This window comes from Polypterus senegalus, chromosome 7 (assembly GCF_016835505.1).
Source record: "Polypterus senegalus isolate Bchr_013 chromosome 7, ASM1683550v1, whole genome shotgun sequence".
In the NCBI taxonomy this organism is placed as follows: Eukaryota; Metazoa; Chordata; class Cladistia; order Polypteriformes; family Polypteridae; genus Polypterus; species Polypterus senegalus.
Genome location: NC_053160.1, coordinates 56,458,088 through 56,483,279, shown reverse-complemented (window position 1 = coordinate 56,483,279; position 25,192 = coordinate 56,458,088). Strand labels below are relative to the sequence as shown.

The following is a 25,192-nucleotide window of genomic DNA, read 5'->3' as shown; positions in this document are numbered from 1 at the left end:
ACACCAAAGATCTCAAAGGTGGGTTTATTTGAGCCAAGCAAGTGGCTGTAGCACTCCAACTACATTTTTAACATCAGCTGAACTTGTAGTATGAACACTGGATTGGGTAGTAAATATGGACACTGCCTATGAATAAAGTCAAATAGTGAACATTAATAAACTATGACAGCTGTTCAAAGGATTTCATGGTATGCAGTTAGACATCACATTGTCAGCTTACAATGCCTAATAATCTTTGTTGAATTTGTCCCTCTAACTTGAGAGTGCAGAAACATGAACTGATGACCCAATCTTATTGTTTGTACAAATCCATTGTGCATGAGTGAACACTGGGAATATCTGCTTTAGTGACTTTTTTACTCCCATACTATGCATATTTAAAAATTCTTTCTACTGCTGATACCACCATATCACTTTCATTCTGCATTAATTCCCTTAATTTCATTTTCCCATCATAGTATATTGCTACATAGATTTAGAAAAATTTACAGCCAATTTATTTTTTCACAAGTGCTTTAATTAAATGTTTGGAATGCATCCATCCTCGAACAATCCCATCAATCTCAAGGCACTTCTGGAAATATTTAAAACTGATTTTGCAATAGAGAATGGAAAGATGCCATATGTTTTTAAAATAATAAATTTATCTTTTAAAATAAATGTATCTTAATTACCATTTAAAATAAAACTTTTAAAACAACAATTAAACAATTTCAATAATTTCATCAATTTAGTGTAGTAAAACCAAATATTATGTACATAACACAGACTTTTACCATTTATATGTTATATCTTTGCCTGGGCTCCTCCTTCTCGCCGGGGCACTATTTCATGTTTTACATCTCTTTTGTTCTTTCTTGATTCTTTTATTTATGCTGATTATGAGCACATTATATTTATTTTTGTTTTTGTCTATGTATGTGTGCTCCATGTATTTTGTGGGTGTCCCTCAAGAGGTGTGGCCAATCACCACCAGGAACTGCCCACCAACCGATAAATCCAGAAGGTCTTCCACAGTTCCCCATCGCTCATTTTGAATACACTAGGGAGATAGTGAGTTTTCTTGTGTTCTACTATGCTTTGTGAATTTGTCTGGATTCTTCACCATTTTGCTGTTTTTTTACTTTGCCTTTGGTTGTTTATCACGACTTGCTGGCATTGTGTGCTCTATGGAGCTTCATGTACACACAGAGCATTTTTGTAATAATAAATCTTTTATAAGTATTGTTTGTGACACTGTTTGCAAATAGTTGGGGTTTTTGACACATCTTCCCCTTTAGCAGGTATTTTGTGGAAGTTCTAAAACAGGGGTGCCCAATACGTTGATTGCAATTGACTGGTAGATCGGAAAGGTTAGTGCAGGTAGACCGGGTTTCATTCAAAAATTTTTTTTTAAATGTTAATCTATCATATATCCTCCCTATGGCATTTGCCACTTGATTGACATACAGGGCGGCCAGTCTGAGATCTCTTTTCTTCTAACACACTGGTCATCCCGCATGCACGATCAAATATCTAAGTGATCTAGTTAGCCTTCCAATTTATATCGACTAAAGAAGGGATTTAAAAAAAAAATTGTTGGGGGTTTGGGGAGGGTATGGGCTGGATGTGGAATTGGAAGAGGATTTTTTTTCTCTCACAATGTAACAATCGAAGTGCGTTTGTCTGATCTGTCAATCTATCATTGCTATTCCTAAGAAGGAAAATGTGAAAAGGCACTTTCGAACTGTTCATAAAAACTATGAAACTGACTTCCTTCCGAAAAGCGATCTGAGAAAGAGAAAGGACAGGGAACTAAAATCGCAGTTAATCGGACAGCCATCATTTTTCACTCGGCTGAATTCAAAAGCAAAGGCAGACACACCGAAGTATCGTTCCGGGTGAGTCACTCAATCATTAAGCATAAGAAGTCCTTCCAAGATGGACAGGTGATAAAAGATGCCTTCGTTGAGACAGATGGCTAGGGAGAAATTCCTGCTGAGATTTCAAGACCCCTGGCCATAGAAAAAGGAGTTTCTCCTTGTCATTAAACCTGCAGAATACAAGCAACTTAATAACAATCAATGGCCACTAGACTTGGCATTTTTTTTCCGATCTGACCAACATGTTAAATGAGCTTAATTTAAAGCACAAGGAAAAGAGAAAACCATGGTCAATATGATTAGCTCAGTTAATGCTTTCAAATGAAAAATGCAACATCTGTCCTCAAAGCTACACCGCCTTGATTTGGGGAACATCCAAAACCTCGCGTCAGAGCTGGAGACACAGTGGAAGGCGTGTGTGCAACTTGACAGCATACAGTACACAGAGAAGACTGAAAATTGTCTGTCAGACTTTATTTAATGGAAAAAAAGTAACGATTCGAGTGTTGCCCAATGTAGTGGAGTAAGAGTAGCGTTTCTTCTTCACAAATGTACTCAAGTAAAAGTAAAAAGTATGGTGCAGTAAAACTACTCTTAGAAGTATAATTTTTTTAAAACGTTACTCAAGTAAATGTAACGAGATATATATATATATATATATATATATATATATATATATATATATATATATATATATATAGTAATCCCTCCTCGATCGCGGGAGTTGGTTCCATAACCCCCCACGATAGATGAAAATCCGCGAAGTAGAAACCATATGTTTGTATGGTTATTTTTATATATTTTAAGCCCTTATAAACTCTCCCACACGGTTAATGTTATTAGAGCCCGCTAGACATGAAATAACACCCTTTAGTCAAAAGTTTAAACTGTGCTCCATGACAAGACAGAGATGACAGTTCTTTCTCACAATTAAAAGAATGCAAATAGATCTTCTTCTCTTCAGGAGCAGAGAATTTCAGAGAGAGAGAGAGAGATAAAAGCAAACAATCAAAAAATCAATACGTGCTTTTAAGTATGCCAAAGCACCGTGATAAAGCGGCATTTTGTAGAGGAGCATCAGTATCCTCTAGGCAAACAGCCCCTCTGCTCACACCTCCTCCGTCAGGCGCAAAGAATGTCAGAGAGGGTGAGAGAAAGAGAAAAGCAAACATCAAGCACCGCGCGGGAAGCATATCTTATATCATTGAGGAGTTTTAGTTAATATGTAATACATGCTCTGATTGGGTAGCTTCTAAGCCATCCGCCAATAGCGTCCCTTGTATGAAATCAACTGGGCAAACAAACTGAGGAAGCGTGTAGCATAAATTAAAAGACCCATTGTCCGCAGAAATCCGCAAACCAGCGTAAAATCCGTGATATATATTTAGATATGCTTACATTTAAAATACGCGATAGACTGAATCCGCGAAAGTCGAAGCGCGATATAGTGAGGGATTACTGTATATATACAGTATATATATATATAGTATATATATATATATATATATTGCATAGTTTTACTGTCAAATAATGCAAAGAGTACGCAACACGTGTTTCACCCTCATTTGGGCTCATCAGGCGTACACACTCTACTGCTCCCCTCTCGGGGATCGAACCTCAGACATCAGCATCAGGGATGAAGCCCTTTTACATTGTGCCACGGCATGTGGTTTGTTTTTATTTGACAGCCTGTAGGTCCGGAGTAATTACATTCATTGCATTCATAGTCTGAGTCCCGACCTGAATTGTGTGGGTGGCTACCTACCAGGTAATGCTTGTGGTTGGTCTGTCATTAGGCAAACATCCGTCACGGTGCCCTCTTCAGTTACAAGAAGCAGATACCTGGTAGGTAACCAACCACACAATTCAGGTCGGGACTCAGCCTACGAATAGCATTTTTAATGTAGGTAGATCATTTTGACCTGGTCATTTTAAAAGTAGCTCACAAGCCAAAAAAGTGTGGGCACCCCTGTTCTAAAACCATTATTTGTTCATGTTTTCTACAAATAATCAGGGGAAGTCTGCTGCTTTTAGATATGTAAGAAAGTTGACATTTTGTAATGAGCATGGAAATAGAAATGCTGAGACCATTATTGGTTCTATTATTTATTTAACAAAGTATATATATAGTAAAAATGCTAAAAGTGTGAAGTTTGTATTTACCTTGAACTTAGTCAATAATATGAGTTGCAATGTCTGTGTGTTTAATTGTTTGAAACATTAAAGTCTTCTGTTAAAAAAATAGTAGTGTTCAGATTATACAAATGTATAATATATATGTTTTAATTATTTGAATACTGCAGAACCAGCAAACCTCAGAAGACATCAAAATGAAACGATTGATTTCAACTCCATTTTCTTTGTTTTATATTAAAACAAAATGGCCAGTTTGATTTTATATGACATGTGACTTTCATAGGTTACAAGGTGGGTAACCACCTACCTCACAGATATAGCATCTTAAATATGAATCCTATGCCAGGACAATATCCTAAAGTCAGTTTGGGCTTTCATCCCTTCAACCCCCAAAAATATGCTAGTTAAGTTGATTGCAAATTCATAATTATCCTGTGTAAGTATAGCTGTGTGCATTAGTCAGCTGTGCGATGGAATCACACCCTGATTAGGACTTCTCCTAGCCTCCTAAAGGCTCCACAAGCCAGGCCACGCCTCATCTGCCTGCCTAGAATCGGCCTCACTCCAAATAGCTTAGTTTCAGCCTATGTAGGTCTAAATGAGGTTTGGCTTCAAAAATGCTTTAAATGTCCCAAAATCTCAAAGTGCCTGTCAATGGAAAGTGAAAACCGTAGATACCCTCTGGACTGAGAAAACACTTTACTAAATAATCTTCACTACTGGAAATATTTCTTAGTAAAGAAACATATAACAAAAGGTTCCAAATGAGCGAAAAGGAGTTGCCTAAAAGGCACTCCTAAGTGAACAAGTCCCAAAGTGTGATCCAAGTCAGAATTCCAAGACACAGAACAAAAGAATGATCTAAACCAGTCAATTCAATAAGAAAAACAACACAATGACTCCACAAATATTTTATACAGTACTCATTAGCATTACTCTTTCCCTGGCTTAAAAATTTAGAGGGAAGTGTCAAGAATGGTAATGTCAGGGTGACCCCACTTCTTCCCACAAAACACAAGGGACATATGAAACATCAGATAATGCATGTAAATATAATTTTCATTAATTAAATAATTAAAAATAATAATTAAATACAATTTTACATAAATTAAGGAAAAGATTAATCAATACTTTAAACACAATACCATAAAAATGAAAATAACACCTGAAAAATAACAAAATCATAAAGTAAACAGAGAAACAAATTCATAAAGGACTGCAACCCTGGGAAAATCATAACACTAGGAAAGTATGGAATTATGCCTTATTGTGCTGCTGCTGATGATGTGCTGCCTTCCTGTGCTTTAACAACTGTCTGTTCTGAAGAAGATATATCAGCAATAAAAGCCAAGCTAACTACTACTTTTCTCCAGTGTTAGAGTGTTTTCACCTGCTGTTGATGCTGTCTTTTATTTACCCTTGTTTTTTGTGTTTTGCTACCGTTTGGGGAATAGCACCTTATGTTTAATCAAACATTCTATATTTTTTCCATCATCAGTCTTCTGTTCCTAAACCTCATTAGCATGTCCCCTCCCAAACAACCCACAGATCATTTCCTGTCCTTTTTCAGCCTCTGCAATTGGCAGAAGTGTTAAATGTTAAGAGAAACAGATAACAGAAATGTAATAAACATATTGTGTGGATTATTGTGGACAGTGTGGAAGATTTTGTTTTTTGCACCTAAACAACATAAACAACATGGTTGCCTCCCACCCATTTATTTCAACATGCTTTGTGCTCTTATTCTCCAAGACCTACTGCCAGTAAAACAGACATAATTTAGAAAAAACACATATTATTATTGTCCATTCATTCATCCATTTTCAAAACCTGTTTATCCTGAGCAGAGGTGCAGAAAAGCTGCAGCATTGGCATTTTATCAAACTACTGTTATTGACTTGGTTCTTGTTATGTAAGGCTAAAAAACTAATGATATCTAGATTAATGAAGCGTGTCTGGCATTTCTAGATGGTTCTTGTTTTTAGAAGTTTAATTTTCATTTTATGGAAATTATCTTGGAAACGTACTTTACTTGACTAGTATGATACTTAATAATACTATTGTTGCCATTATAAATTTTGTTTGAAATCATGCAATGTACAATAAAAAAGAAAAGAAATCATGAAAGAAGAATAACATTTTTATTTACTATTTTCTTACTTTTGTCTTTCTTGTCTAACACTTTTTTCATCTATCTATAACACATTTAGCAAAACATAACACTGCAATATTAAACCTGTTTAATCCAATTCAGGGTCACGAAGGACCAGAGCCAATTCTAGCAGCACAAGGCACAAGACAAAGCACCATGCACCTACTGTACATACATTTCAGACTATAAAATAATAGCATTTATTTTGTTGAAGCCCTTAAATAACATACAACTTCTATTTTGTAACTGGAAATCAAGGACATTAAAGAAATGTCTGTGGGTCACAAAACGAGCTTGGAATTTAAAGGTTTCGAGTACTGATCTCTTGTCACTAAGCCATTCAGTCTGCCTAAACCAACTAGATAAACTTCTTCTTAACTAAAACTCAACCCACTGTATAATGAAAGCATCTGTACCAATTTGAAAAGATGTACTGTGCTTTTAGTATTAAGAGTTGGGTAATCTGATTATACACTTGATGGATACAAAGAAGTTGGCAGATCCTTCTAACACTGCTGTTTTTGAGTCAAACACATTGTAAAAGGAAAAACGTAATACTTTTTTCAAGATGACTACATATACTGTACAGTATATTGCAACATTTAAAAAGGTAAAATTCCATATTTTAAGTAGTGTCATCAATCTAAGAAACTCATAACCATGCAAATACCCTTTACCACCATTATTATCCAAAGGGCTTTCATCTCATTTTTACTCCTGAATATTTTAAGGAAGAACCTCAACATCCTCCTTTCTACATAAAGAAAATGGGTAAGACTGAATATCGCACACTGATATTATTTTATATTCATTTAGTTGCATACACGACTACTTTGAACACAGATTACTAACTTTTAGAGCAAAGATAAGTAGAATGTCAATTCTGTCCTGTTTTTGTCCATGCAGATACTTTAGAAGTCCTGTGCATATGTCAATCCCATTTTATATGTGTTTTGTGGACTTGGAAAAACAATCTTGTGAAAATAGTGTTATGTATGCATTCTTGTTGACCTAAGAATCTGTGAGGTAGCAACAGTTTTAAGACCATTGTATCAAACTGTGAGGGTGAAGCAGGGGCTTAGTCTGCAGAAAAAGCTTTCCAATTACTGGTCAGTCTATATTGCCATTTTTATCTATGGTCACACACCCTGTATACCAGATGAAAGAATGACGTTGGGATAATAAGTGGCAGAAATGACATTCTTATACAAAGTTTCTGGGCTCAGCCTCTGTGGCACGGTGACAAGCATGAATGAGAGAACCTGATAGTAGAACTGTTGCTTCTCCAGATCATGACGTATCAGCTTAGGTACTTTGATCATGTACAGTAGTTAGAATGCTACCTTGCACCACCCAAGGGAGATATACAAGGCCATTCCCCAGAAAAGAGTTGTGAAAATTACTGAGGATTGCGAGGCCTGGTCAACAAAGCTGGGTGCATTGCTACTAAGACCCTAATTAGAAAAAAAACAGAAAGAAAATGATGATGATTATGAAATCAATCTTCTGTGAATTATTAAAATAATGTATTTGTATATATATATATATATATATATATATATATATATATATATATATATATATATATATATATATATATATATATATATATATATATATATATATATATATTGTCACAGATGACCGGGGACACTGCCCTGGATAGTCCCAGAGTTGGACAATACTTCTCCTCAGCCACGAGAGAGCAGCTCTCCGGCACTATTTGGGGGCACAGGGACGGAGCTGGGATGCTCTGTATGAGAGAACGTGGCCACCGCCAGGGGGCGGCTGCACAATTAGAGAAGCCTGGATGGCAGCACTTCCGCCACACCAGGAAGTGCTGCCAGAAGTAATTCCGAGGACACCCGGAGTGCTTCCAGGTGCTTTCCTGACACTTCCGCCACACCAGGAGGTGACGTCAAGGGGAGCACCTGGGGCTCATCCGGGTCATAATAAAAGGGGAAGCCTCCGTCCAGTAAACGAGCCAGAGTTGGGAGGAAGGAGATGAAGCTTGTGAGGAGGAGAGAGGAGGTCAAAAGAGAGAAAGAGAAAGAGAAAGAGAAAGAAGAAGAAGAAGACGAAGAAGAAGACGACAGTGGAGAGAGTTAGTGATTGAAGGCATTGTGGTACGGTAAATATAAATAAAGAAGTGTGTTTTGGACATTCTGGTGTCGGTCAGTCTGTGTCTGTGTCTACGCTTTCCACAATATATATATATATATATATATATATATATATATATATATATATATATATATATACACAGTACAGGCCAAAAGTTTGGACACACCTCCTCATTCAATGTGTTTTCTTTATTTTCATGACTGAAGGCATCAAAACAATAAATTAACTCATGTGGAGTTAAGTACATATGTACTTAACAAAAAAAGGTGAAATAACTGAAAATATGTTTTATATTCTAGTTTCTTCAAAATAGCCACCCTTTGCTCTGATTACTGCTTTGCACACTCTTGGCGTTCTCTCGATGAGCTTCAACAGGTAGTCGTCACCTGAAATGGTTTTCACTTCACAGGTGTTCCTTATCAGGGTTATTTAGTGGAATTTCGTGCTTTATCAATGGGGTTGGGACCAGCAGTTGTGTTGTGCAGAAGTCAGGTTAGTTGGACGATCGTTTATTTTTCAACAGGACAATGACCCCAAACACACCTCCAGGCTGTGTAAGGGCTATTTGAGCAAGAAGGAGAGTAATGGAGCGCTGTAAATGGTCATGAAAATAAAGAAAACACATTGAATGAGGAGGTGTGTCCAAACTTTTGGCCTGTACTGAGATAGATATATATATATATATATATATATATATATATATATATATATATATATATATATATATATATATACCAGTAGCGATGTACTGCACAATAACATATGACTTACACATACACTTGACTTGAGCATTCCTAGTTTTCATACTCTTTCTCTGTATGTTTAGCATTCGTTTGATCAGAGGTTGATGCACTTGCTGCTCCCTGAACAGCTCTTTTCTCCACACTAGCAGCCCACTGCTTTCATCTGCATCTTTTCGCATTAAAACTGATTAAGTTCGTTTTTTGTGTTGCAATTACTTAGTACGTTTTGTTTAATTTTTCACTTAAGCTGGCACTTAAGTCTTCAATCTGCCTCAAGAATGATTAGCGAAGGTGGTAGGGAATGAGAACGGCGCCCATACGCCGGCCTGCTGTGTGTTGCCGAGTGTTGATTCCACAATAAAATATTATAAAAATGAAAAGAGTAATAAAAATAATCACCCCGAAAGCGGATAGTAGACGTCACATAGTATATGTGTACCAAATTTCAAGTCAATAGGTGAAACGGTTTGCGAGCTACAGGTGATTTAAAATCCTAGACAGACAAACGAACAGCCACGGTAGTGTATTATATAAGAATATACTGTATATGAATTTAGTCTGGTGTCAGTGAGTTTATGAGATTTCTGCAGGAGGATATTTTGCCAAACTCTCTGAGGTTCAAAACATATATTGTAAATAGTTTTCCATAATTAAGAGACAACAAGATGGAGAATCAGTGGGTTTTATTTCCTAAAAAGAAAATGTAAATATCTCAATCCAGCAGCAAATTCATTTTGTTTTTAAGGTATTGTGATGTGCCAGGATGCCCGCATCCTTGGCTTCTTCTTAAAACCAGGACATTGATAGTAATGTCCTGGACAGACTAATGCAATGAAGACAGATAAACAAGCAAGGTTTGGTACATAAGTGCATCGTGCAGTTTATTACAAATCCAAGCAGTGTCCTATAAATAAATAAGTGCAGTGCAGTTCCTGTTCAATAATAAATAATCCTTAAGACCAGTGATGCCATAGTTCATAGATAAAATAACCTTAAGAAAAATAGAGCACTAAAAAATTCAATAACATTTAAAAGCAATAAAAACAATCCTCCATCAATAGCGCCCAACGATCCTCTCAGGCCCCACTGACACATCACCATTCCCAGATGAAGACCATGACAACTTCCCACTTACTAGATCAACAGCTCCATTGCTGTAATACCTTAGATTCCCCTCCTCACTCTCTGCCAATTCCCGTCTGTACCTGAAGAGAAAAACTCAGGTTCTAGCAGAAAATGTCATGTCTAGTCTGCTCTGAAAAGACTCAGCAGCAGACCATATTCTTTTACTGCACCAGCAACCTGTTTCCAACTCTCAGTCCTGCTCCAAGAAGAAAAGAGCAGCAGTTCCGGTAATGTTCTACACTACAGGTCAGTTTACTCGCATCAGTCACCTTAGCACAGGTATAATTCTGAAAATGATACAGTTTGAAGTATTGAAACATAATATATTGCTAATGATATAAAAATAAAATTATTTGTATTCTTATTGTATTTAGATTAGATTATTTTGGATTAGATTATATTCAATTAGAAAAAAAACAAGAATACAGACTCACCAGACCGATAATATGTCCAAATCAATTAATTGATTGATAAATAAATAAATAAACTTAATGATTACATCAGGTGGAAGCACTGATAGCAGTGGGCAGAAAAGACCACCAGAAGCATACTCATATTATTTAAAGCAGACCTTACAATACCTGTACAGTTACCAGAATTGCAAAGCTTTTTTTCATATTAATACTGTAAGAAATTATTTTCTTTTTAAAACCAAATTAGCTTTTAGTTATCATTTCACAGCAGTTCAATCTGTTGAGCAAAACTGTAGAGCATGGACAAATAATGAGAATGTTCTTGACTTAACAGTATTGACTATATACTCAACACACTTCAGTTTAATTTTCTAAAAATGTGGCCTAATGAAAATATACTACTAGATATACTTCTTCGTAACTACAACTTAATCAAATGTATAATGAAAGCAGCTGTACTACTTTGAAAAGGTGTACTTTGAACTAAACCTTGAAATTCAGTATTGGAAATACAGTATGCTGTGGTGATAGCAAATTATTGACTAAACTTTTTGAGCTTGACTACACACCACTGTCAAAATGTTCACTGTATCTGTAATATTTGAACACAATGTAGCACATCAAACAAATGAAACCTAATCCAGCAGTGTTTATAGAAATTAAAAACAATTCACAAAAATATGGTTTATTCACAAATGACCAAAATCCTCTTAAGCACTTTCAAAGTGAAACATATATTACAATCAGTCTTTGAGGATTTCTTACCCCTTTTTCTATGCTTCCAGTCTGGCACAAAGTTCCCTCTGCAGCAGGGATGCTGTTGGTGACACAGCGGTTACTTTTGCTGAGACACCAGAGCTCTCTACACACTTCCTAGGAAGTAAGGCAAAAGCAAGTTGATCAGAATAGATACTGAAAAAGTGAAAGGTGAGGAGAAATTTAACTGAGGAAAATATAATATGACAACATTTTCACTTAACTCTAAAAAGGTATTCTGTGTCAGTATCTGGAACACAAGCTTCCAACACCCAGAGAATAAAGTTTACCATTAAATCTTCTGTCATCCAATAAAAACATAACTAGAAGATATGATTAGATAGATAGATAGATAGATAGATAGATAGATAGATAGATAGATAGATAGATAGATAGATAGATAGATAGATAGATAGATAGATAGAGTTTTGATTTTTCAAAATTCTCCTATATTGTTTCTAGTTAAGCTTAAAACAGATGAGCATACAAGATTCTTTTAAGCAACCTAAGAGTAGTTCAGACCTTTGATTGGCTAAAATTTGTAAAATTAAATGAATCACATGTTTACTTACCAAGTTATCCAGGAGAGTTGGTCCTCCTGTTTGAAATAAATTTTTGCTTGTTTTTTTAATTAATTTAATTATGTTTCAGTCTATATGAAGCCCACTATGTCTACATTTTATGAATTATGGCCAAATGGCAATGTGAAATGTCAGTAAATTTAAAATGTTTCTGGATAACCATGGATGGTTTGTTTTCAATTAAAGTGCTCTATTTTATCTGATCACAGTATAAGTATACTGTGCTAATATTCTTAGCGATGTATGGCTAAACTCTTCACATTTTATATTTAATTTAGTGTACTACATATGCACCAGAATTCTAAAACTGTTATTTACTCTATATCACAATTTTTTTGGGGTGAGAACCTTTACAGGAAGCCTTTATCATAAGACAAGAAAGAACCCTCAGTGAAATACTTGGTTGTCTAATCAAAGTGCATGAACTCACCAAGATTACATCACTCCAATATAAAGTCTCCAGTTATACTAACACAAGGATATACCAGAGTTTCCTGAGAAAACCAGCATAGCCACAGGGAGGCCATACACACACCACACATTCTATGTTTGGCAAGGAATGAAAACCAGTCCAAGGAGTTACAGCACGAGGCAGTAAAGCTCTGGAACTCAATATATTTTTTCAAGCAAATAATCTTCTTAGCTTTGGCTTAACATTGGCTAGACTGTCAGCACCATAAAAACAATTTTTAGTAATGTAAGAATAATATAGTAAAATACCACAGTGGCAAACAACACAGATCCAAGTATTAAAAATTCAATTACCAATCTAGTACAAAAATAGTCTGCTGCATTCAATAAATGATTGCTAAATATGTACAGTAATTTGAAATAGTGCAATTTGAACTATTTCAAATAAAATTATTGCAAAAACATAAGTAAATGAAAATCAGACTATGCACATGTTGCACTTATAATGATATATAAAATTAGCATGAAAATACTTAACAGATGTATTTACACTAGCAGATTCTAGCTTCCTTGAAATTAAAGACAAAAAGAGAATTCCAAATGAGTTTTTAGATTTGTTGCTGTGCAGTCTTACACTTATGTAAGAAATGCAAAAAGATTCAACCACAAAATTTAAAGGAGAGAAAATGCTTAGTGCTGTTTACTACTAAATTACAACATTTTAAGAATTGTAAAAAAAAGGTTCTTGTTTAGGCAGCTAATTATTGCTTTGATATTTATGCAGGTATTCTCACAAAGGATTGAGGTAAAAAGACACCTGTAAATTAGGAGCCACCTGCACATGTAGAAATCAACCAAAGAGATTGGTGTTTCTTCTGTAACTTTAATACGTTTCTGACACTGAAAAAGATTTATATTTCAGGCACAAAACTAAAAAATACAAGTATTCATCAGCCAAACAGCCAGTTAATCTAAACAATATGTTTAGCAGCCTCATAATGTATAATGATGTATTTTATCATTAGCAATTTTATTTCCAGGTTTATGTGCACATGTGTTAAACCCAATACAAATACACATGTATTTATGCAGTATCTAGAATATACTGTTAATTTCGTCTAGCAAACGTATCTTAACATTTATGTTACATGTATTACATGTGTTATATACTGGTCAGTTTTTGGCTGACCTATGATTTGTTTTTAATAAATGGTACTTAACTAAACAATAAGTAACAATATTTTTGCTTTGTTAAAAATATCATTTGACGGAAAAAGAATTCAATAGCCTGAAACATTCTTCTTTCTAAATAATACCTATGGGAGTTTATTAAATGATTGGTAGAGAAAAATAAACTTGTTTCCAGATTATAATTTTCACACACAGATTGATGTGTGGCATTAGACACTGCGTGAATGATGAGTGTGAAATGCATGGGTTATATATTCACAGTAAACATTATTGTTACCCTAGAAAAAAAATACATTTATCTCTAGCTTGATCATCACATGATTTTTAGTTGTGACTTGTAACCAAAAGCATTGAACATTTTTCACATTATGTATTTTTTAAAAATCAATCCATCCATTTCCAAAACCTACTTAGCCCAATTCAAGGGAAACAGAGAAACTAGAAGAATATGTACACTTCACTCATGAGTGACCAGGAAGGAATCCAAGCTGAGTGTCTGAAGAGCTAAAAGGCAGTAGTTGTGACAACTGCTATTATATTGTCACTTTGTATGCATTCTGTGCATCTTCAATTATGCATTAGTTTACTATTTCAAATGTATCTCTTGAGAGGGGTTACTTTGATGTGTATACTTTATATATTTTCCCTTTTTATTTGTCCAACAGCTGCTCCTGATGGCAAACTGGATCCCCAATACAAGTTAGTAAAATTTCTGTAAAACGCAGGGGAGTGTACAAACTGCATTTTTTGTACAACAGCTCACTTGTGCTGCGACTAGAGGCAAGTTAACTGGAAAAAAAATGTAAGAGAAAAGGAATTATGTAAGCGCCACTCTGTAAACAAAGAGTAATGAAATATATATTCACATTAAACTCAAAACACAGTGACCCGACATTTGCGCGATATACATATGAGCGCCGATAAAATAGCGCAGATTTAAACGCGGTGTCAAAATCGCGCCGACAAAATCACGAAAGTTTCATTAAATATGAATTACTAGTTTAAAGCATATATAATAATGTTTATTTTAGAAGTCAATATTATGAGACACGGCACGCAGATAGTCCTTAAAATCACGCCCTGCATATGTAGTCCCACTCTCTTGGCCTCTCTCACGATTTTGTTGTGGCGATTTTGTAGGCGCGCATTTGTCGAAAACCAGTTAGCGAGTTTGTCGCCGCTCATTTGACTGTCGCAGTTTTGTCGGCGCTCATATGTCAATCGCGCTTTTGTCGGTGAACCCAAAACACACTATAATGATCTTGCACTATAATTTATCTGCAAAGTTCTACACCTGCTCTCTATCACGGTCCAAAGCAGCCAACAATTTTACATTGGGACTTCAACAGAGATTTTATCTCTTCATTGGGTGCTTATTTCAAAAACGTTGAAATGAACTTTGAACTACTTTTAGCCACAGAGCCTCCTCAACCAACAACTAACTACAGCACATCAAACGATGACATTTTTATATCTCTTGAATTGGACTCTGCTGTTTAAGAAAGCTATTGAGCCATGACAAGCTTGTTTGGGGTACATTTTCTAACTGCATAATATTGTAAAGTGCTGTTAAAATGCATGTATTTAATGTAGTCTGCTAATGAATGTAATTATATACTATTATCACTTGTATTTACACTGTTACATAAATATTTAATAAACAGAAGTGTGACAATTGACTTTTTTCATGAAGTAATTAAGAAATGCTCTCCAACATTCAAATCAGTTAAATAAGTCCTCAAACACACCTGAACGTTGACCATGGTACCTTTTCTAACCGTTATTACATATATTTGCATAGAATACATACATAAGTAGTGTATATTTACAGATACATGTGAGTGTAGACACTTTTGATTTTACTCTTATATACTTCAGTGTTTAATACTTCAGCTCAGATAAAGGCCATAGTTTTACTAAAGATATTAACATTTGGACTCTTCTCACTGATGAATATGTTTTTAAATTGGATTCTTTATGGTACATACTATGATGATAGTTTATCAAATCTACTTTACCTTATTAGCTCTGAAACAGAAGATATTGACATTTAGGCATTACTACATGGGAGAACTAAAAATATTTAATAAAACAAAAAAAATGAAACAAAACCCAGCTGATCCTCTATTGTTCCTTGCTTGGGTTCAAGTTAGTTGGGAAGGCTTGTTTCTTTGCCTAAGGACACACGGATGAGAGCTGAGGGATCAATGGTGAATTTACTGCTTATTATTGTAAATTATATAAAACGGTTTGGATAATGGGTAGTTTCACAGCTTTTGAAAAGTGGGTTCATATACCAGGCCCCTTCAATGTATTTGTGGAGTTTGTAAATCCTCAATGTCCTGCATGAATTGTTCTCTAGTTACTCCCAGGTATTGTCCAAAATCCCAAAGATGTGATTGTTGAAGTGAATGTGGGTGGCTATGACTGCGCCAAGGATGTACTGTTGTCCATCTCAGGGGCTTAATTCCAGTCTTGAATCTGATGCAGCTGGAACAGGATGTTACCCCACGACCCTGAATTGGACAAAGCACATACAGATAATAGATGGGTGAATTACCATGATCCTTAAAATAATATCTGACAGTTGTTGTTCACCACATAAAAGAAGCAGTGTGCTTACTTTTGCATGCTGGAGAACTATCCTACTGTGTTAATGCAGTTGTGTCTTCCTATGTACTTGCCCTAAGGCTTTTATAAAGTCACTATTCGCTTACTCATCCAAGAATATTGCATTCCAGAGGAAGAAAGCCAAAGTGTAAAAAAACCTTTTACCACTGTAACTTGCTGTGGGTCTCAAGAATGAGATTGTGGAGTTGATGACCACTCTTAACAATAAGAATTTTAGATTTCCATCCAGGTCCCTAAATTGTTCAAAATTAATGAAATTAAGACAAGACGGGGGGGAATCCACAAGATCCCATTAATACTTCCAAACAAAACTCGTAAACAATAAAGCAAAACTTGGCAGAGCCTATACAAATATTCTTTATTGTACAAGTCCAAGTACATACCCAGTATGTTTCCTTAAATTCTGCAAACACAGCAAACATTGCTGCTATAATTGATAGATATAATTATTGCATCTAATTCAGCTAATGGAATGCCATTTCTGACTTTGTTTTATTAATTTAATAACTGCTAAATACGTAATGTAAAGTGACAATGCTTTTAAAAGAGATGAGGTGTCAAAGTACCTATTCAAATCACACACAAAATGGAGAAAAATACACTAAATGAATTAAAACTGATGGTAAATGCTGGCTGCATTTTGTAAAGACTTGATAAGTAATAGTTACGGAATCTATATACTGTACTCCATCAATATTTTTTCACCGTATTGCAGGAATGTTCTCTCTGCCCCCATAAAATCAATTTATTTCTACTGGTCTATTTTAACTCTGTTTACACTATACTTTTTTGGCATGTTTTCTACCTTTTTCTTATGCTTTGTTGCAGATTTTTAACAGAAACTATTCCATTGCAGCTTGTGAACTGAAAGTGTTACTATTTTTTGTAAGGCTATAATTTTACTATTAGGCTACTGGAGGAGCAGGCCATTGAAATAAAAAAATACCATATGAATGCAAAGAAAGTGGTCTTCCAAAAACTTTAGCTACTACAATTACTTCTTCCAGTATGCACAGGTAAGATCACTATGCATTTTGAAAATATTTACATGTAACCAGGAGTAAAAAAATAAAATGAAACATCTGACATTATTTCATGTTCATTTAAACCAAGAGATATCTTTAATATGTGACACTTCCTGTGATTTTTGATTTTAGCCTTACGTGTAAAGGCAAACTGGGGGAGGGAGGAAACCGGAAAGACAACAAGTTTTTATTTCTGCATTTCTTTAACTCTCACACTTGTGACAATTTATGTGCTAGCTTACTAACTGCAACACCTAGCAATACATATTTGAAATTAGTGTTAAAACTGAAATCTGAAATAATCCCTGCTTTGACTTAAGATCAAAAATGTCCCCTAACTTTTAGAAGAAGTAAATCTCTGATGAATTATGGAATTTTGTAAGCTTGAACATTAAAGGTCTCAATCATGAGCTAAAGAGAAAAACAGTAATATCCCATCTCACAGGCGTAAAGGCAAAGTTGGGGTTTTTACAGGAGATTCACATAACAAGTAAGTTTCCACTAAAAAGAGACTAAATAGACCAAATCTTTCATTACAGCTATATTTTGAAAATAATAGGTGTGGGAATTTTAATTCATAAAACAAACCCACTTGTAGCAACATATGTGGTATTCAGTTCTGAAGGGTGCTATGTCATGGTAGTGTGGAACTTAATGAACTATAACGTAATTCTGATAAATATATATGCACCAAATGTGAATGACAGAAAATTTATGCAAAATGGATTTGTACTGGTTCCTAATATAAGTACTCATAAAATTATACTGACTGAAAATTTTAATTGTTTTTTAAATCTAGACATGAACAGGTCCTCAACTACAGCAACTATAATATCTATAACTGCAAACAAAATTGGATAGTTCACTTCACTCTATCGCAGATTTTAAATGTAAGCACATCTAAATATATATCACGGATTTTTCACTGGTTCGCGGATTTCTGCTGACAATGGGTCTTTTAATTTATGGTACATGCTTCCTCAGTTTGTTTGCCTATGTGATTTCATACAAGGGACGCTATTGGCGGATGGCTTAGAAGCTACCCAATCAGAGCATGTATTACATATTAACTAAAACTCCTCAATGATATAAGATATGCTTCCCGCACGGTGCTTGATGTTTGCTTTTCTCTCTCTCTCACCCTCTCTGACATTCTCTGCGCCTGACGGAGGGGGTGTGAGCAGAGGGGCTGTTTGCACAGATGCTGTTTGCCTAGAGGATACGGACGCTCCTCTACAAAATGCTGCTTTATCGCGGTACTTTGGCATACTTAAAAGCATGTATTGATTTTTTGATTGCTTGCTTTTATCTCTCTCTCTCTCTCTGTGACATTCTCCGCTCCTGACGGCGCTCCTTTGAAGAGAAGATATGTTTGCATTCTTTTTAATTGTGAGAAAGAACTGTCATCTCTGTCTTGTCATGGAGCACAGTTTAAACTTTTGACTAAAGGGTGTTATCTCATGGCTCTAATAATGTTAACAGTGTGGTAGAGTTTATAATGGCTTAAAATATATAAAAATAACCATACAAACATATGGCTTCTACTTCACGGATTTTCATCTATCGCGGGGGGTTCTGGAACGCAACCCCCGCGATCGAGGAGGGATTACTGTATACAGTACCTTCTTCTTACCTGTACATCATAGTTACTCAAGAAATTATCATTTCTTCATTGATAATAATTTCTTGCCCACTATCAAATCTTGTAAGTACGGTGCTATCATCATTTCTCACCACTCTCCTATTATTTTTTGGCTAATATCACTATCTGATACATACTTAACTCATAACTGGCAACTTAAACCCCAACCATTAGCAGATGACATCTTTATTGAATTCATTTCCAATCAAATCAATTACTTTTTATAGACCAATGCGTCCTCAGAGGTTAAGGAAATGATAAAGGCTGTTTTAAGAGGATAAATGCTTCCATATGTTTCTCATAAAAACAAACTAGAGACTCCATGAAGTCATCCAAAATGATTACAGAGGTTCTAGATCACATTATACATTTGAAATATTTCCTCTCTATAAGAAAAGCCTGGCCTTATAGTCAGAATTTAATGCCTGATAACAAGGGAAACTGAACAAGTTATATTTAAATTGTAACATCCTTACACAGAGAGAAGGTTAATATGATTCTACCTCAACAAATCAATAAACAGAAAATTGCAATATTAGAAATTGCCCACAAAACAGGAAGTAAAATAAGGGAGCAAAAGCAGAAACTGACACATTTAAGAAATTCTTTATATTCCTTTCAGTCTAAAGAAGCTGAGATACAAGCTACTGAGTTTTCGATAAAATACAAATACCACAGCTTGACACAGGGTTGTGTTACTAAGTACTGACCATGTCAGGTGCCCAAACTTTTGTTTCAGGCCCTTTTCATTTGTTTGGTATGTTGTACCTGTGAATGATGGAAATATAAATGTAATCTTGCTTGAAATATTATAGAAATGTTTCCTCGAATTTTTTTGCCTTTTGGTGACCAGTTCATCTTCTGCTCACTTAACTATTCACAGTAACATATTTAAGGAAGGGTGTCCAAACTTTTGCATGCCACTGTAAGTTGTCTTTGTTATTATTAACAGCATTTATAGGAACAACAGGAAATAAAACTCCAGCCCAAACATTCCTCCAAGCATTAATACCCTTTTTCCCAAAGAAAAAAAAAATTACTACAATGTGCATACAGGCAAGTGTCACTCCTGAATAATGATATTATGATACTACCAAAACTCTTAGCTAGAAGAATTGAAGAAATGCTTCTTTCAGTAATGTCCCAAGACCAAACTATACTTATTAAAGGCAGACACTTAAACTCAAATCTTTGACGACTGCTTTAAGTAATATACTCACCAAGAAAATCAGACTCACCTGAAGCCGTACTATCTTTGGAGACAGAAAATGCCTTTGATAGAGTCAAAAGGGATTATCTATTAAACTGCACAGATTTATGTTTGGCTCCATATATGCATGAATTAATTTACTTTATACTAGTTAAGAAGGCTTAGTCCATATTAATAACATAAACTCTGAATACTTCAAATTAGAATGAGGTACTTGACAAGGGTTCCCAATATCCCCAATGCTTTTCGAACTTGCCATTGAGCCATAGGCTTTTCATTCCAGTAAGAATCCAGGGATAATGAGGATTATCAGGAAAGAACTAAAAAAAATTATCACTATATGTAGATGATATGGTGCTTTATATATCAGACCCACAATCATCTATAGCATTCACCTTAATAAAAGGACAAGTGTCTATGTGTCTGTCTATGCATCCATCCAGTTACTTTGTCTATGTCTCTGAAAGAGATACAGCATCACAAACATATTTAGTAATAAAACACATTTAATTTGTCATTTCAATAGATGGGGAATCACAATTATTAACACTGCTTTTATGAATCTCATTCCAAATGGCAGATAACAGAGATATATGTATTGCATAGTGCACTGCAAATGTTAATGCTGAGGTCTGCAGTGATTACTTAGATTTAAACCCATTTTAGGTCGATAACAAGGCTAGTTAGTCTTAAATATGTGGGGAGAATTTCATAAGACTTTTGGATTGAAAATTTCCCAGTGAAATCTGTAGGATATTATACTACATTAGATAACTATTCATAATATTAAAAACAGTTTAAATATCCGATGATAATGACTTACAAGTAAATATATACATCTTTTTCAATGAATAGATAAAATATTTGCATTTTATGAACAATTATAATCTAAACTGAAGTAGTTTGTATATTCAAATTAGAAGTTTTGTTAAAAGAAACCCAACTTTCTACATCTCGCATCCGTATTTATCCAAGAGGCCATACTGGTTAGTCCTGTTGAAGACTCAGGTTGCATATAAAAAAATGTCTTCAAAAATCAAGGGGAACGGTGGGAAAGAGGCCTTTCAATTTCAATTGCCATCTCAGAAAAGGAGAGGAACTCCATACATAAAACACACTCTAGTTCTATAAGCAACAAACTTTCCATAACTTAACTAAAGGTCTTTCATTAATCACATTTATCTTGTGTTGCCATCAAGCTCCGGCATCACTAGGCCTTATGTTCTGGGAATGTACTAATTTAACATAATTGCATACTTCTCAGACAGCCTTAGTGTCACAATCATTCCTAATCCATTAACGGTAATATTTGGTGTAAAGACTGAAGGAATCCCAACCCACCATCTATAACTCAAAGGGTAAGCAATATGTTTTATCTGAAATTAGAAAATATCAAATTCTCTTTTAGATGATATGTCCAAAACTTTTTAAAACATGGAAGAATTCATTATTATTATTATTATTATTATTATTATTATTATTATTATTATTATTATGTATGTGGGGCCTGCGATTTACTCCCTTGTGTTATTAACTGTTTTATTATATTTAGGAAGATATCTTCTTTTTTTCTTCCTGTTGGGTGGGGGTAAAATTTGTTTCTTTTCTCTGTATTGATTTTGAAATAAAAGTTGTAAATATTAATATTATACATTTGATGAGTAGTATGACGTTTTAATATTGTGTTAATGAAATGATTATTAATGAAAATATATATTAAAATATAAAGGGACAGCCTGTGGCACCCATAAACACAAAATAGTCAGATTGCTGGCTGATGTAACCTGTACAAAAGTGTACTCTCACACAGTTTTCAGGAAAAAATAAATAAAGCATGTAGCTGAAGATTATATTCTGCTTTCCTATAACTTATGTTACATCAAATATTTGTAAACCGTGTAAGAAATTTTTAAAAGCATACCAAGACAATTTCTATCACTTAACTGTTTATTGTTAGTAAACATCTAACAGCTAACTGTTATTCAATCCATTTGCTTCTTAAATAATTGCAGTGGCTGACTTCAAATTCATGACATAACACTCAGTTCTAGTGTTTAAATAATAAAAAAGAATGTAAGTAACTTTAATTATAGCTATGTTAAATCAAAATTGTAACAGTTTGTGCTGAAGCAGAAGCAAAGGAATAATGGAGCATGAGATCATAGCATAATACTGACAGTGATGGAAATTTGAAAACTGCTCAATAGTATATGCAGTTTGCATAACTTTATTATCTTATTTTACTGATGATATTGCAGGAGGTCAAAAGAATCCACTGTTTTAAAAACTGGGTGTAGATGTTTGTATCCTTCTTTATATGGTTCATAAATGCAAAGTGTGCAAACTTTTTGAGATCAGGCCTCATATAAATCTCTTGTGCAAACTATATTAAACCGTATACAGTCTGGTAGGTTATAGATCTACATGGTCTCCATTGTTACTCTAATTACCACTTGAAGCACAGTCTCTTACATGATCTCTGGGGCCACTTGGCACCTTGGGTGTAGCCTGCTAAGAAACCCTTTTGGACCCTAAGTTCATGACTCCCCTTTTCGTCACCTTAGACCAAATCTCTGGTATAGACCCGACAGATCCCAGTGCACTGACATGTAGGTCAGGCTCCTACATGAACCTCATTGTGGTCACATTGGGTACTACTTTCCTTATGCTCCACCTATTACATGAATGCCTTGGTCCTAATTACAAGACATCAGGTAATATGTGTGTTGTACAGGTACTACACATCTGAGGTTCAGACTCCTCTGCAGACTATATGAGCAATAAACATCCAATACTATACCTTGTATATAAAGTTTAAAGACACTAAGCATCAGAAGCACAGCCATCAATCTAGAGTTTATGGCCACTAAGCAATTTAGAAGTTTAATTTATGGAGAAAGAGGAATATTCAGCCTTCTATGCAGACTATCTAGAGAATAAGTACATAAAATGTATTCTTTTCACAATGTCAAACTTATCCTCCTATAAAGATTCTACAAGTACGAAGCACCATGTTATTAGATGTAACTACATGAAGAATAGGTTCCCATATGATTATTATGAGCATTAAACACCTATTATTCAGAGTGAAAGGGCAATAAGCAAAGGCTCAGTCTGCAATAGGCACTTTATGAGCCTTTACTAAGCATCTCACAGACACTGACAGGCTCAGTGATTGTTGTAAAGAGTACTTTGACAAAATGATCAAATTATGAGGATTTCAAACTGCTTACCCCATATTTACATTGTCGAGACGTTGCCCCATACTGGAACCTACACTGTTCATCAGCATCATAGACTTGCCCTGGAGCTATAGTAGGGTAGAAGAAGTCCCGCTTTGGTGGTTCATTGTCTAAGCATGTCCCACGACCTGAACTGTCAAAAACAACAACAAAAAATCCAAATAATATTTTTTGCAACATTTTAAAAATAATGAACAAAGTACAATTTCAGGTCGATAGTTGATATGAAAACCTACCTGGCTCCACAAACATGGATTAGTTCATCACATACAAAAAAAAATCAATTCTCCTCAGTATTCCTTAAATGTTATTTCTGTGTTTATTAACTATCAAGAAAATTTCAATAAGATGTTTCACTAATTTAAGAAAAAGTGAAAGTTCACCATTTTAGACTTGAATTGGGCATTTGTTTTATTTTATTGAGCTTAAAATCACATTAAAATGTACAAAACACAATCCTTTCAAAAATATAGTTAATCAATATTTTCAAATGAGTTAAGATGCATTAAATCATAACCAACTCTTAAAGTCACATCACTAATCAGTTTTGAGATGTACAGTACAGGCCAAAAGTTTGGGCACACCTCCTCATTCAATGTGTTTTCTTTATTTTCATGACCATTTACATTGGTAGATTCTCACTGAAGGCATCAAAACTATGAATGAACACATCTGGAGTTATAATTAATTAATGTAAATTAAACCATTTCAGGTGACTACCTGTTGAAGCTCATCGAGAGAATGCCAAGAGTGTGCAAAGCAGTAATCAGAGCAAAGGGTGGCTATTTTGAAGAAACTAGAATATAAAACATGTTTTCAGTTATTTCACCTTTTTTTGTTAAGTACATAACTCCACATGTGTTCATTCATAGTTTTGATGCTTTCAGTGAGAATCCACCAATGTAAATGGTCATGAAAATAAAGAAAACACATTGAATGAGGAGGTGTGTCCAAACTTTTGGCCTGTACTATATATGAACAAAGGCCTATTTGCATATATCTATTAAAACAGTGGGAAAGAAATAAATGAGGAAGTGGTCAGGTAGACTTATTTCAAAACATAAATTTTGCGACAAGAATTTTTTTTCTAGTTTAAGATAGAATTATAAATCAGTTTTCCATTAAATTACGTCAGATAGTTTAGGCTTCTTCCAATTGAGCAAAATAATTTGATGTGCAAGTAAAGTGTGAAGGAAGCAAAGTAGACAAGGAAATAACAATGAATTTATCATTACATAATCTATCATATGCAGTGTTACTCCAAACTTGCCATTAAAAGGTTAGGATTAATAGTAACTCTGACAGCATCTGGAAAACATGTGAATAGTTTCCCCCTGAATAGCCTCAATTCAGGACAATTCCCAAACATATGACCTATAGAGGCTGGAGCTTTATATCATCATTCACAGTTAGGGTTCAACCACTGATGTATTGTGGATAATGTTAATCTTGAAATGTGCACAATAAGCACAATTTTTAGCTGCATGTCTCCATGCATTACAGAAATTGATGTAGAGTTTAGATTATGAATAGCAAGACCTCTGGAAGGTCAGATACTAAAGAGGCATATATACTACATCACACGATCATCATACATCTGACAGGTATCTGTCTACCTTTAAAAAACAGTTTGATCTTATCATATTATAGAATGACGTAATTTCTCCAATCTTTATTCTTGTTTGGAAGGACAATGATTGATTTCTGGTATTGAGTTTGAAGTAGCAAGTTATCTTCTCAAGCTTCCTCAAACATACTTAGTATTAAAAGTGATAATTTAACAGAAAATGATTTTTAAAATCCTAAGCATAACCAGCTGGACTGTAAGCTGTCCCACTTTGCAATGTATTTAAATGTATTTATTGATGTACTGTATTTAAAGCATCTTCGATATTGATAAACTGGTTACACGGCCTTTTCTGTGAGCAGCAAGTAAAGCTTTGGAATT

The 25,192-nt window shown here is 34.7% G+C and overlaps 1 protein-coding gene across 1 annotated transcript in view; it reads right to left on the bottom strand.

Annotated features, from left to right (window-relative positions):
* adamts6 (ADAM metallopeptidase with thrombospondin type 1 motif, 6) overlaps positions 1-25,192 on the bottom strand; it is a 311,123-nt gene that overhangs the window by 101,798 nt on the left and 184,133 nt on the right. Inside the window, exons 11-12 of the mRNA XM_039758682.1 lie at positions 23,236-23,377; positions 11,321-11,428 (exon numbers count right to left, since the gene is read on the bottom strand). Of these exons, the coding sequence (XP_039614616.1) occupies positions 11,321-11,428; positions 23,236-23,377 (250 nt within the window). The remainder of the gene's footprint in view (positions 1-11,320; positions 11,429-23,235; positions 23,378-25,192) is intronic.